Genomic DNA, 15,914 nt, shown 5'->3' with positions numbered 1-15,914 from the left:
TACAGGTAAGTATTTAGTTTAAATAGGAATAATTTATTAAAGTATAGTGTAGTGTTAGGTGTAATTGTAACTTAGGTTAGGATTTATTTTACAGGTAAATTTCTCTTTATTTTAGCTAGGTAGCTATTAAATAGTTAATAACTATTTAATAGCTATTGTACATAGTTAAAATAAATTGAAAGATGCCTGTAAAATAAAAATAAATCCTAAGATAGCTACAATAAAATTATTATTTATATTGTAGCTATATTAGGGTTTATTTTAAAGGTAAGTATTTAGTTTTAAATAGGATTCATTTAGTTAATAATATAAATATTATTTAGATTTATTTAATTAATATTTAAGTTAGGGGGGTGTTAGGTTTAGTGTTAGACTTAGGTTTAGGGGTTAATAAATTTATTATAGGTTGCGGCGGTATAGGGAGGGCAGGATAGGGGTTAATAAATTTATTAGAGTTGCGGCAGTGTAGGGGGGGCAGGATAGGGGTTAATAAATTTATTATAGGTGGCGACGGTGTAGGGGGGGCAGATTAGGGTTAATAAGTTTAAGATAGGTTGCGGCGGGGTCCGGGAGCGGCGGTTTAGGGGTTAAACTATTTAGTTGTGGCGGGGTCCGGGATCAGCAGGATAGGGGTTAATAACTTTATTATAGAGGGCGGCGGTATAGGGGGGGCAGGATAGGGGTTAGTAGGTATAATGTAGGTTGCGGCGGTGTCCGGGAGCGGCGGTTTAGGGGTTAATACATTTATTATAGTTGCGGCGGGGTCTAGGAGTGGCGGTTTAGGGGTTAGTAACTTTATTTAGTTGCGGGGGGCTCCGGTATAGGGGGTAGAACAGTATAGTTTAGTGTGGGTGCTTAGTGACAGGCTAGCAAGAAAGCTGTAAAAAAGCCGAAGAGCAGCGAGATCGGATGAGTGATAACTATCACAATCCGCTGCTCATCGCCCCGTACTTGGTGCGCGGCTTTTTGACAGCTTTTTTGATAACTTAGGCGAATTCTTGCAGGTCCGCGGCGGTGATGGTAGGCGAGTTTAGGCAGGCGTATTGAACCGGCGAAGGCAGGTAAATTAGACGCGTTGATAACTACCCCCCAATGTGTAATGACTTTGGCCTACAGAATGTGACCGCTGTCATCTCCTTCTTCCCAGTCCTGCATGTGTGTGCAGCACTATTTACTACGGGAGCTGGAAACAATTAACTGCCGGCTAGATTACGAGTTTTGCGTTATGAGTGAAAAAGCAGCGTTATGGCTCTTTTTCACTACCGCTGGTATTACGAGTTTTGAAGGTATATCTGTACCGCACATTTTTTTGGCTGTAACACAACGTAACTACCGCAGCTTTCAAAAAGTCCTTTTTCAATGGGACTTCCATAGCACCGGTATTACGAGTTTGCCTGTCCGGCCAAAAAGTGAGCGGTACAGCCTATAACTACAAGATCCGTAACGTAAACTGAAAGTCAGTAGTTATGAGTTTTACGCTACAAAGCTGTAACATAAAACTCATATCTAAAGTGTTACAAAGTACATTAACACCCATAAACTACCTATTAACCCCTAAACCGAGGCCCTCCCACATCGCAAATACTAAAATAAAATTATTAACTCCTAATCTGCCGCTCCGGACATCGCCGCCACTATAATAAACATATTAACCCCTAAACCGCCGCACTCCCGCATCGCAAACACTAGTTAAATATTATTAACCCCTAATTTGCTGTACCTAACATCGCCGCAACCTACATTACTGTTATTAACCCCTAATCTGCTGCCCTCAAAATCGCCACCACTATACTAAAGTTATAAACCCCTAAACCTAACCCTAAGTCTAACCCTTACCCTAACACCCCCTAACTTTAATATAATTAAAATAAATCTAAATAAAAATTACTATCATTAACTAAATAATTCCTATTTAAAACTAAATACTTACCTATAAAATAAAACCTAAGCTAGCTAAAATATTACTAATAGTTACATTGTAGCTATCTTAGGTTTTATTTTTATTTCACAGCTAAGTTTGTATTTATTTTAACTAGGTAGACTAGTTAGTAAATAGTTATTAACGATTTACTAGCTACCTAGTAAAAATAAATACAAATTTACTTGTAAAATAAAACCTAACCTAAGTTACACTAACACCTAACCTTACACTACAATTAAATAAATTACATTAATTAAATACAATTAACTAAAATTACAAAAAAAAAAAAAACAACACTAAATTACACAAAATAAAAAAGAAATGATCAAATATTTAAACTAATTAAACCTAATCTAATAGCCCTATGAAAATAAAAAAGCCCCCCCAAAATAAAAAAAACAAACCCTAGCCTAAACTAAACTGCCAATAGTCCTTAAAAGGGCCTTTTGCGGGGCATTGCCCCAAAGAAATCAGCTCTTTTACCTATAAATAAAAATACAAATACCCCCCAACAGTAAAACCCACCACCCACACAACCAACCCCCCAAATAAAAACCTATCTAAAAAAACCTAAGCTCCCCATTGCCCTGAAAAAGGGTATTTGGATGGGCATTGCAAAAGAGCTGATTTCTTTGGGGCAATGCCCCACAAAATGCCCTTTTAAGGGCTGTTGGCAGTTTAGTTTAGGCTAGGGTTTTTTTATTTTGGGGGGGCTTTTTTATTTTCATAGGACTATTAGATTAGGTGTAATTAGTTTAAATATTTGATAATTTCTTTTTTATTTTGTGTAATTTAGTGGGGGTTTTTTTTAATTTTAATAGTTAATTGTATGTAATTTATTTAATTGTAGTGTAAGGTTAGGTGTTAGTGTAAGACAGGTTAGGTTTTATTTTACAGGTAAATTTGTATTTATTTTAGCTAGGTAGCTAGTAAATAGTTAATAACTATTTACTAACTAGTCTACCTAGTTAAAATAAATACAAACTTAGCTGTGAAATAAATATAACTATTAGTTATATTGTAGCTAGCTTAGGGTTTATTTTACAGGTAAGTATTTAGTTTTAAGGAATTATTTAGTTAATGATAGTAATTTTTATTTAAATTTATTTTAATTACATTAAAGTTAGGGGGTGTTAGGGTTACACTTAGGGTTAGGTTTAGGGGTTTATAACTTTAGTATAGTGGCGGCGACGTTGGGGGTGGAAGATTAGGGGTTAATACGTGTAGGTAGATGGCTGCGATGTTGGGGGCGGCAGATTAGGGGTTAATAACTGTAATGTAGGTAGCGGCAACATTGGGGGCGGCAGTTTAGGGGTTTATAACTGTATGTAGGTGGCTGCGACATTGGGGACGGCAGTTTAGGGGTTAATAACTGTATGTAGGTGTCGGCGACGTTGGGGGCGGCAGATTAGGGGTTAATAAGTATAATGTAGGGGGCGGCGATGTTGGGGGCAGCAGATTAGGGGTTAATAAGTATAATGTAGGTGTTGGCAATGTCGGGGGCAGCAGATTAGGGGTGTTTAGACTCAGGGTTTATGTTAGGGTGTTAGGTGTAAACATAAATTTTCTTTCCCCATAGGAATCAATGGGGCTGCGTTACGGAGCTTTACGCTCCTTGATTGCAGGTGTTAGGCTTTTTTTTTCCAGCCGGCTCTCCCCATTGATGTCTATGGGGAAATCGTGCACAAGTACGTAAAACCAGCTCAAAGCAGCGCTGGTATTGGAGTGCAGTATGGAGCTCAATTTTGCTCAACACTTAAAAATATTGCCTGCTAACGCCAGGTTTATGAAAACCTGTAATAGCAGCACTATAGGGAGGTGAGCGGTGACAAGTTTCAAGTTAGTACCGAGCCGTTCATAACGCAAAACTCGTAATCTAGCCGTGTGATTGCAACTCTGCCCTGGCTGCACAGCATGCTTATAGTTGTAGTTCCCAAGCACAGTCAACAATAGATGCAGAGGGCAATTCCTAAGCAATGTGGCTTAAAAAAAAATCACACAATGTATTGCTATTATCAAATGTACGTTGTTCTCTTGATATCCTTTGATGAAAAGTATGTAATGAGGCTCAGTAATGTGCACGCATCTGAAGTAATACCATGAGTAAATTTAATAATAAATAGGAAACTTGTTGTTTTTTTGTTTTTGTTTTTTTTTAATTGTGGGCTCTATCTGAATACTCAAATAAATTACTGGGGTTTTAAAGGCATTTTAAAATCACAGGCACTGAAATGTAACACCCCCTATATTGCTTTAGCCTTTGTAAACCTTCATAGCATTGTTTTCATTAAAAAAATTATTATTATTATTTTAAAAAAATCTAACATGCTGTTTTTAATGCGTAATTAAAAAATAAGCACAGTAAACTCACATTTAAAACTCTGTAAAATGCTCAGACATGAGTAGTAAGTGATACAACCCCAATTACGAAAAAGTTGGGACAATATGGAAAATGCAAAAAACAAAACAAAGAGTAATTTAAAAAAAATTCAGTTCACACTGTACTATATTGAAAACGCATTATAAAAGGACCAGTCAACACATTAGATTAGCATAATCAACAAATGCAAGATAACAAGATAATGGAATAGCACTTAGTCTCAACTTCAAATGAGTAGTAGATTTTTTTTCTGACAATTTTAAAAGTTATGTCTTTTTCCACTCCCCCTGTACCATGTGACAGCCATCAGCCAATCACATATGCATACACGTACCATGTGACAGCCATCAGCCATTCACAAATGCATACATGTTTATTCTTGCACATGCTCAGTAGGAGCTGGTGACTCAAAAAGTTTAAATATAAAAAGACTGTGCACATTTAGTTAATGGAAGTAAATTGGAAAGTTTTTTAAAATGGCATGCTCTATCTGAATAATGCAAGTTTAATTTTGATTGAGTGTCCCTTTAAAAACATAATTTATGCTTACCTGATAAATTCCTTTCTCCTGTAGTGTAGTCAGTCCACGGGTCATCCATTACTTATGGAATATATCTCTTCCTAACAGGAAACTGCAAGAGAATTACCCAGCAGAGCTGCTATATAGCTCCTCCCCTCACCTATCATACTCAGTCATTCGACCAAAGCAGACGAGAAAGGAGGAACCATAGGGTACAGTGGTGACTGGAGTTTAATTAAAATTTAGACCTGCCGTAAAAAACAGGGCGGGCCGTGGACTGACTACACAACAGGAGAAAGGAATTTATCAGGTAAGCATAAATTATGTTTTCTCCTGTTAAGTGTAGTCAGTCCACGGGTCATCCATTACTTATGGAATACCAATACCAAAGCTAAAGTACACGGATGAAGGGAGGGACAAGGCAGGAACATTAAACAGAAGGAACCACTGCCTGAAGTACCTTTCTCCCAAAAATAGCCTCCGACGAAGCAAAAGTGTCAAATTTGTAAAATTTTGAAAAAGTGTGAAGCGAAGACCAAGTCGCAGCCTTGCAAATCTGTTCAACAGAGGCCTCATTTTTAAAGACCCAGGTGGAAGCCACAGCTCTAGTAGAATGAGCTGTAATCCTTTCAGGAGGCTGCTGTCCAGCAGTCTCATAGGCTAAGCGTATTATGCTACGAAGCCAAAAAGAGAGATAGGTAGCCGAAGCCTTTTGACCTCTCCTCTGTCCAGAGTAAACGACAAACAGGGAAGAAGTTTGTCGAAAATCCTTAGTTGCCTGCAAATAGAATTCAGGGCACGGACTACGTCCAGATTATGCAAAAGTCGTTCCTTCTTTGAAGAAGGGTTAGGACACAGAGATGGAACAACAATCTCTTGATTGATATTCCTGTTAGTAACTACCTTAGGTAAGAACCCAGGTTTAGTACGCAGGACTACCTTGTCTGAATGAAAAATCAGATAAGGAGAATCACAATGTAAGGCAGATAACTCAGAGACTCTTCGAGCCGAGGAAATAGCCATCAAAAACAGAACTTTCCAAGATAACAGCTTGATATCAATGGAATGAAGGGGTTCAAATGGAACGCCTTGATGAACATTAAGAACTAAGTTTAAGCTCCACGGCAGAGCAACAGACTTAAACACAGGCTTAATCCTAGTTAAAGCCTGACAGAAAGCCTGAACGTCTGGAACTTCAGCCAGACGTTTGTGTAGAAGAATAGACAGAGCAGAAATCTGTCCCTTTAACGAACTAGTAGATAAGCCCTTTTCTAAACCCTCTTGTAGAAAGGACAATATCCTAGGAATCCTAACCTTACTCCATGAGTAACTCTTGGATTCGCACCAATGTAAATATTTACGCCATATCTTATGGTAAATTTTTCTGGTAACAGGCTTCCTAGCCTGTATTAAGGTATCAATAACCGACACCGAGAAGCCACGCTTTGATAGAATCAAGCGTTCAATCTCCATGCAGTCAGCCTCAGAGAAATTAGATTTGGATGTTTGAAAGGACCCTGAATTAGAAGGTCCTGTCTCAGAGGCAGAGACCACGGTGGACAGGACGACATGTCCACTAGGTCTGCATACCAGGTCCTGCGTGGCCACGCAGGCGCTATCAGAATCACCGAAGCTCTCTCCTGTTTGATCTTGGCAATCAAACAAGGAAGCATCGGGAATGGTGGAAACACATAAGCCATGTTGAAGACACAAGGGGCTGTCAGAGCATCTATCAGCACCGCTCCCGGGTCCCTGGACCTGGATCCGTAACAAGGAAGCTTGGCGTTCTGACGAGACGCCATGAGATCCAGATCTGGTTTGCCCCAACGACGAATCAGTTGAGCAAAGACCTCCGGATGAAGCTCCCACTCCCCCGGATGAAAAGTCTGGCGACTTAGAAAATCCGCCTCCCAGTTCTCCACACCTGGGTTGTAGATCGCTGACAGGTGGCAAGAGTGAGACTCTGCCCAGCGAATTATCTTTGAGACTTCCAACATCGCTAGGGAACTTCTGGTTCCCCCTTGATGGTTGATGTAAGCCACAGTCGTGATGTTGTCCGACTGAAATCTGATGAACCTCAGAGTTGCTAACTGAGGCCAAGCTAGGAGAGCATTGAATATTGCTCTTAACTCCAGAATATTTATTGGGAGGAGTTTCTCCTCCTGAGTCCATAATCCCTGAGCTTTCAGGGAATTCCAGACTGCTCCCCAGCCTAGAAGGCTGGCGTCTGTTGTTACAATCGTCCAATCTGGCCTGCGAAAGGTCATCCCCTTGGACAGATGTGGCCGAGAAAGCCACCATAGAAGAGAATCTCTGGTCTCTTGATCCAGATTTAGTAGGGGGGACAAATCTGAGTAATCCCCGTTCCACTGACTTAGCATGCACAATTGCAGCGGTCTGAGATGCAGGCGCGCAAATGGTACTATGTCCATTGCCGCTACCATTAAGCCGATTACTTCAATGCACTGAGCTACTGACGGGTGTGGAGTGGAGTGAAGGACACGGCAAGCATTTAGAAGTTTTAATAACCTGGCCTCTGTCAGGTAAATTTTCATCTCTACAGAATCTATAAGAGTCCCTAGAAAGGGAACTCTTGTAAGTGGTAATAGAGAACTCTTTTCCACGTTCACCTTCCACCCATGCGACCTCAGAAATGCCAGAACTATCTCTGTATGAGACTTGGCAGTTTGAAAACTTCACGCTTGTATCAGAATGTCGTCTAGGTACGGAGTCACCGCTATGCCTCGCGGTCTTAGTACCGCCAGAAGTGATCCTAGAATTTTTGTAAAGATTCTTGGAGCCGTAGCTAATCCGAAGGGAAGAGCTACAAACTGGTAATGCCTGTCTAGGAAGGCAAATCTCAGATACCGGTAATGATCCTTGTGAATCGGTATGTGAAGGTAGGCATCCTTTAGATCCACTGTGGTCATGTACTGACCCTCTTGGATCATGGGAAGGATGGTTCGAATAGTTTCCATTTTGAATGATGGAACTCTTAGAAATTTGTTTAGGATTTTTAAGTCCAAGATTGGCCTGAAGGTTCCCTCTTTCTTGGGAACCACAAATAGGTTTGAATAGAATCCCTGCCCGTGTTCCGTCCGAGGAACTGGGTGGATTACCCCCATTAGTAAGAGGTCTTGTACACACCGTAGAAACGCCTCTTTCTTTATTTGGTTTGCTGATAACCTTGAAAGATGAAATCTCCCCCGTGGAGGAGAAGTTTTGAAGTCCAGGAGATATCCCTGAGATATGATCTCCAACGCCCAGGGATCCTGGACATCTCTTGCCCAAGCCTGGGCGAAGAGAGAAAGTCTGCCCCCCACTAGATCAGTTTCCGGATAGGGGGCCCTCTCTTCATGCTGTTTTGGGGGCAGCAGCAGGTTTCTTGGCCTGCTTGCCCCTGTTCCAGGACTGGTTAACTTTCCAGCCCTGTCTGTAACGAGCAACAGCTCCTTCCTGTTTTGGAGCGGAGGAAGTTGATGCTGCTCCTGCCTTGAAGTTACGAAAGGCACGAAAATTAGACTGTTTGGCCTTTGATGTGGCCCTGTCCTGAGGTAGAGCATGGCCCTTACCTCCCGTAATGTCAGCAATAATTTCTTTCAAGCCGGGCCCGAATAAGGTCTGCCCTTTGAAAGGAATATTAAGCAATTTAGATTTAGAAGTCACGTCAGCTGACCAGGATTTAAGCCATAGCGCTCTGCGCGCTTGGATGGCGAATCCGGAGTTCTTAGCCGTAAGTTTGGTTAAATGCACAACGGCATCAGAAACAAATGCGTTAGCTAGCTTAAGTGTCTTAAGCTTGTTGATTATTTAATCCAATGGAGCTGAGCGAATGGCCTCTTCCAGAGACTCAAACCAGAATGCTGCCGCAGCAGTGACAGGCGCAATGCATGCGAGGGGCTGTAAAATAAAACCTTGTTGAACAAACATTTTCTTAAGGTAACCCTCTAATTTTTTATCCATTGGATCTGAAAAGGCACAACCATCCTCCACCGGGATAGTGGTACGCTTAGCTAAAGTAGAAACTGCTCCCTCCACCTTAGGGACCGTCTGCCATAAGTCTCGTGTGGTGGCGTCAATAGGAAACATTTTCCTAAATATGTGAGGAGGGGTAAAAGGCACACCCGGTCTATCCCACTCCTTGCTAATAATCTCTGTAAGCCTTTTTGGTATAGGAAATACGTCAGTATCTATCCAACCTACATAATTTCTCTGGAATTGCAACCGTGTTACAATCATTCAGAGCCGCTAATACCTCCCCTAGCAATGTGCGGAGGTTCTCTAGCTTAAATTTAAAATTGGAAATCTCTGAATCCAGTCTCCCTGGATCAGATCCGTCACCCACAGAATGAAGCTCTCCGTCCTCACGTTCTGCAAACTGTGACGCAGTATCTGACATGGCTCTCATCTCATCCGCGCGCTCTATCCTTAACCCAGAGCTATCGCGCTTGCCTCTTAATTCTGGCAACTTAGATAATACTTCTGTCATAACAGTAGCCATGTCTTGCAAAGTGATTTGTAAGGGCCTCCCTGATGTACTTGGCGCCACAAAATCACGCACCTCCTGAGCGGGAGGCGAAGGTACTGACACGTGAGGAGAGTTAGTCGGCATAACTTCCCCCTCGTCATCTGGTGATAATTTCTTTACATGTAAAGATTGACTTTTATTTAAAGTAGCATCAATGCAATTAGTACACAAATTTCTATTGGGCTCCACATTGGCCTTTAAACATAGTGAACAAAGAGATTCATCTGAGTCAGACATGTTTAAACAAACTAGCAATGAGACTAGCAAACTTGGAAATACTTTTCAAAATTAATTTACAAGCAATATAAAAAATGTTACGGTGCCTTTAAGAAGCACAGAAAAACTGACACAGTTGAAATAACAATGACCAAAATAGTTATAGCAACCAAATTTTCACAGTAAATGTATTAAGTTAGCAAAGGATTGCACCCACCAGCAAATGGATGATTAACCCCTTAGTACCCAAAAAACGGATAACAATTATATAATTAACGTTTTTTCTCACAGTCAAATACACTGTCACAGGACTGCTGTGCCTGATTACCTCCCTCAAAATGGATTTTGAAGACCCCTGAGCTCTCTAGAGACGATCTGGATCATGGAGGATGAAGTAGACAGATTGTGACTGAATTTTTACTGCGCAAAAAAGCGCTAAAATAGGCCCCTCCCACTCATATTACAACAGTGGGGAAACTCAGAAACTGTTTCTATGCAGAAAACAAAAATGGCCATGTGGTAAAAATCATGCCCTAATAAGTTTTATCACCAAGTACCTCACAAAAACGATTAACAAGCCAGTAAACGTTTTAAACATACATTTGAAAGTTATGTATTATTATTAATAAGCCTGCTACCAGTCGTTTTTACTGCAGTTAAGGCTCATACATTATTTCAGTATTAACAGTATTTTCAGAGTCAATTCCATTCCTTAGAAAAATACATTCAGTGTACACACACACACACATCAGCCTGATACCAGTCGCTATCACTGCATTTAAGGCTGAACTTACTTTACAATGGTATCAGCAGTATTTTCTCAGTCAATTCCATTCCTCAGAAAATAGATTACTGCACATACCTCATTTGTTGCAGGGGAGCCCTGCATGCTATTCCCCTTCTCTGAAGTTACCTCACTCCTCAGATGAGAAACAGCCAGTGGATCTTAGTTACGTCTGCTAAGACCATAGAAAAAAAACCCAGGCAGATTCTTCTTCTAATGCTGCCTGAGAATAAACAGCACACTCCGGTGCCATTTAAAAATAACAAACTTTTGATTGTAGAAATAAACTAAGTTAAAAAACACCACAGATCTCTCACAGCTTCCTTTTTAGTTAGGCTGCAAGAGAATGACTGAGTATGATAGGTGAGGGGAGGAGCTATATAGCAGCTCTGCTGGGTAATTCTCTTGCAGTTTCCTGTTAGGAAGAGATATATTCCATAAGTAATGGATGACCCGTGGACTGACTACACTTAACAGGAGAAACATTATTTGATGTTTTACTTTGTGAATGTAATGTATTTTTTAAAATATAAACTCATTTCAAATCTGATGACTGCAACACACTCCAAAAAAGTTGGGACAGTCGACTGTTTACCACTGTGTAACATCACTTTTTCTTTTAATAACACTTATTACGGGTTTGGGCACTGAAGACACCAGTTGGTTAAGTTTAGCCAGCAGAATTTTCCCCAATTCATCCATTATGCATGTCTTCAGCTGCGCAACTGTACAGCGCCTTAGTTTACCTTATATTGCACTTCATAATGTGCCACACATTCTCAATCGGAGACAGGTAAGGACTGCAGGCAGGCCATGTTAGCGCCCGCACTCTCTACTTTACGCAACCATGCTCTTGTAATCCGGGCAGAATGGGGTTTGGCATTGTACTGCTGGAAAATGGAGGGATGTCCCTGGAAAAGAAGACGTCTGGACTCTGGATGGCAGCATATGTTGCTCTGAAATGTGTACATATCTTTCTTAATGATGCCCTAACAGATATCTAAATTACCTATGCCATGAGCACTGACACACTCCCATACCATGACAGACGCTGACTTTTGGACCTGACGCTTGGATGATCCTTTTCCTCTTTGGCATGGAGAACACAACGGCTGTTTTTTCCAAAAACTATTTGAAATGTTGACTCGTCGGACAACAAAACACGATTCCACTGTGCTACTTTCCATCTCAGATGAGACTGAGTCTAGAGCAGTTGGCTGTGCTTTTGGACAGTGTTGATGTAACTTGCATCTGTGGATGCAGCAGCGAATGGTGTTGACTGACAAAGGTTTACCAAAGTATTTCCGAGCCCATGTCAGGATACCCATTACATACTCATGACGGTTTTTGAGATAGTGATGTCTGAGGGATCGGAGATCACACGCATTCAGAAGTGGTTTTCGGCCTTGCCCTTTATGCACCGAGATCTGAATATAATTAAAAGATCTGAATCTTTTAATTATATTATGCACTGTAGAAGGTGAAATGCTCAAAATGCTACCGATTTGTCTTTGGGGAATGTTGTTCTCAAAGTGTTGGATTATTTGCTGACGCATCTGTTGGCAGATTGGTGAGCCTCGACCCATCCTTGCTCTTGAAGAACTAGGCCTTTTTTGGAGGCTCCTTATATACTATGATTACATGATTGCCTCATCTGTTTCACATCACCTTCTTATTTCAACTCACATCGCTATTAGTCCTAAATTGCCTCTGTCCCAACATTTTTGGAACGTGTTGCAGTCATCAGATTTGAAATGAGTGTAAATTTTTAAAAATACATTAAATTCACAAAATAACACATCAAGAAATGTGATTTCAGTATAGTACAGGGTGAATTGAATTTTCAAATGACTCTTTTTATTTGTTTTTTTGCATTTTCCATACTATCCCAACTCTTTCTGAAATTGGGGTTGTACTACAATTGTACTTATTTTTGCGTAATTTACATCTGAACATTTTGTGAAAAAGAGCATCTTGCAGGATTTAGAACCCTAACTCTGCAACATCACAGACAGTGCGGAGCTTATGTGTATCTATCCATAGCTGGTCACAGCAAAGGAGATAACATTTCTCTAGATTGCAAAACAACAAAAATTGGCAGTATTTAAATGCTGTTAAAACATTTATTTTGTATGGAAAATCAGGGGCAGTTCTAAACAAATTCTGGATCGAGCAAACGATAGTGGTTAAAGGGATATGAAACCCACATTTTTTCTTTCATGATTCAGACAGAGCAGGCAATTTTAAGCAACTTTATAATTTACTCCTATTATTCATTTTTCTTTGTTCCCTTGGTATGCTTTGTTGAATGTGTAGCAATGTTCTTCTGGTTGCTGACTAAATTTGCTGCCCCTGCGCTTTCCTAGATAAACCTTTAAGCAAAGGATAACAAGAGAAGGAAGCAAATTAAATAGAAGTAAAATGGAAAAAAAGTTGTTTAAAATCAGGAAAGAAAAATGTTGGGTTTCATGTCCCTTTAAACTACTAACACAGTGATGACCAACTTCTTAATCCATGGCAGCTGCAGATCAATATTTCTGAAGTCTTAAGGGAGAGTCTTGAATATGTTATTCTTTAAAAAGATAGATAATCCCTTTATTACCCATTCCCCAGTTTTGCACAACCAACACTGTTATATTAATACACTTTTTACCTCTGTGATTACCTTGTATCTAAGTCTCTGCAGACTGCCCCTTATCTCTGTTGTTTTCTTTACAAACTTGCATTTTAGCCAATTAGTGCTGGTTTCTGCATAACTCCACAGGAGTGAGCACAATGTTGTCTATATGACAAACATAAGCTGGCATTGTCTGGCTGTGAAAAAATAATAAAATGCACTGAGATAAGAGATGGCCTGCTGGGGCTTAGAATCAGGCAGAGATTTAGAGGTTTAGAAGTTATAAAGTAGATTAATATAACAATGTTGGTTGTACAAGGCTGGAGAATGGGTAGTAAAGGCGTTATCTAACTTTTTAAACAATAACAATTTTCAAGTAGACTGTCCCTTTAATGTATTTTTCTTGGGGCAGTAAAAACGATGGTATACTTTCTTAGTTCTGCTTTTTTACAGGGGTCCCAAAAACTAGTACAGGGTGCCATCCCTGATCTAACAAATACAGTGCCCATGCATATAATCTTGTTTTCCCAACCTAGATGCATCTTCACAACAGCACTCGCAGGAAGCAGCGTCTGCCTGGACACCTGCCTGTCTGCTGCATGGCACTCTATAACCTTAAACTGAATGTAAAGTTTATTGAATAAGTTTAAAAATACTCTTAAAAACAGGGGCACTTTCATTCATTAAAGGGACAGTTCACCTAAATATTTTCTCTGATTTAAATTGTTCCCAATGATCCATTTTACCTGCTGGAGTGTATTAAATTGTTTATAAGTAGCTCCTTTACCCCTATTTTGGCCTTTGAAATAGCTGATTTAGCTTGTGGTATCCCAACCTATACTGAAAGTTTTGCTACTGGAGACTCAGCTATTGAATAGCCTAAGTAAACACAGCCAGCAGAAGAAATTACACTCCCAGTGGGGTGCATGATAAATGATAATTTTCCATTTTTCTCTCTATGTATTGAGCTTTAGTTTCCAGACAAATATAAGATAAGGAAGGAAGTGTGTGTACACAAAGTGATAACATAATGAGATCTGATATTACCTGAAGCTCAACCCATTGTAATAGGCTGTGGTTTAAAAGCACAAAACCAGCTACTTCATATACACAAATAAACCCGAAAATGCAATGTCTCATACATTTTATACTCTGCAGCTAGTATAACAAGTCATTGAAAATAAATTAATATAAAAACAATTTTACAGTGTACTGTCCCTTTAAACTTTACCATGTAGCTTTTTTTTAAAAATACTTACCTTTGCTTTACGGAAAGCAGACTGGCGATCCTCCGCCCACAGCTCCTGTTGTAGTTAGCTGATCAATGATGAATCCGGCATCCTCTAATTGTTGCGTGCCCCCTTTGGGGTCCAGCTTGTGGAGAAAGCCGATACGTAATTGATCTGCTAACTACAACAGGAGCAGAGGATCGCCGGTCTGCTTTCTATAAAGCAAATGTAAGTATTTTTAAAAAGAAGCTTCATTGTAAAGTTTAATGACTAAAAGTGCCCCTGTTTTTAAGAGTATTTTTGAAAACCGTGCACTTATTCATTAAACTTTACAATCACTTTAAAGACTGCAAATAAAAATATTAAGGTAGATAGTCATACCAGCACAATAGCTAATAATTGTGCTTCTAATGTACAGAGTGGGGTTTGCTCCACCATAGAATCGCCACTGTGTAGATCTTTTATAATCCAGTATGTAATGGCTGATATACTCTTAAGTATTCCTCTTTGCGCTGATTTGAAAATAATCTGTGCTTTCTATGTCTCTTTTTTTTTCTTTGCAGTTGATGGTGCCTGGTCGGAATGGGAGGAGTGGGCACCCTGCACACGACTGGGAGAGGATAAGATTGCATGCAAAAAAATAGTTGGTACCCAGCAGAGGAGGCGTGTGTGTGAAGGGGAGAGAAACAACGGCAAGTGGTGTGAAGGGGATCGTAGAGAGATGCGTCACTGCTACAATAGAGAAAAGTGCTTTCCAAGTATGCCATTTATGATTTTTGTTTGTTACCATTATTAATTTAGCATTATTAATGTAATACCAAATGTTGTTGTTTTTTTTACTACAGTAGACAAATGTTACACCCTGAGCTGACTAGCAAAAAACAAAAGTCCACAACGTCATCAATTACTAGAGGGAATATCACTCCTGACCAGCAGGAGGAGGCAAAGAGCACCACAGCAAAGCTGTTAAGTGTCACTCCCCTACCCACAATCCCCAAGTCATTCAACCGAAGGAAAATGGGAAAAAAGGAATAACACAAAGGTGTAAAGGTGCCTGAGGTTTAGTAAAAAATAACTGTCTTAAATTTAAGGGTGGAGTCGTGGACTCTCCATATCCGGAAAGAAAGAAATGTATCAGGTAAGCATAAATTTTGTTTTCTTTCCTAAGATATGGAGAGTCCACAACGTCATCAATTATTAGAGGGAACCAATTCCCAAGCTAGAGGACACAGATGACTAGTGGGGGAGAACAAGACAGGCAGACCTAAACAGAAGGCACCACCGCTTGAAGAACCTTTCTCGCAAAAGAAGCCTCAACCGAGGAAAAAATATCAAATTTGGAAAATTTCGAAAAAGTATGCATAGTGGACCAAGTTGCAGCCTTGCAAATCTTATCCACAGAAGCTTCATTTTTGAAAGCCCAAGAAGATGAAACAGCCCTAGTGGAATGAGCTGTTATTCTCTCAGGAGGCTGCTGATTAGCAGTCTCATAAGCAAAACGGATCATACTTCTCAACCAGAGAGAAAGAGAAGTAGCAGTAGCTTTCTGACCTTTATGCCTTCCAGAGAAACAAACAAACAGGGCAGAAGACTGACGAAAATCCTTAGTCATCTGTAGGTAGAATTTTAGGGCACGCACAACATCCAGGTTGTGCAACAAACATTCCTTATGTGAAGAAGGATTAGGACATAGAGAAGGAACAACAATTTCCTGATTAA

The 15,914-nt window shown here is 40.0% G+C and overlaps 1 protein-coding gene across 1 annotated transcript in view; it reads left to right on the top strand.

Annotated features, from left to right (window-relative positions):
* The window catches only part of CFP (complement factor properdin), a 63,167-nt gene that overhangs the window by 33,054 nt on the left and 14,199 nt on the right, over positions 1-15,914 (top strand). Inside the window, exon 7 of the mRNA XM_053695347.1 lies at positions 14,759-14,953. Coding sequence (XP_053551322.1) covers positions 14,759-14,953 — 195 coding nt within the window. The remainder of the gene's footprint in view (positions 1-14,758; positions 14,954-15,914) is intronic.

The sequence above is a fragment of the Bombina bombina genome, chromosome 12 (genome assembly GCF_027579735.1).
Source record: "Bombina bombina isolate aBomBom1 chromosome 12, aBomBom1.pri, whole genome shotgun sequence".
In the NCBI taxonomy this organism is placed as follows: Eukaryota; Metazoa; Chordata; class Amphibia; order Anura; family Bombinatoridae; genus Bombina; species Bombina bombina.
This window is presented reverse-complemented; position numbering and strand designations above follow the sequence as displayed.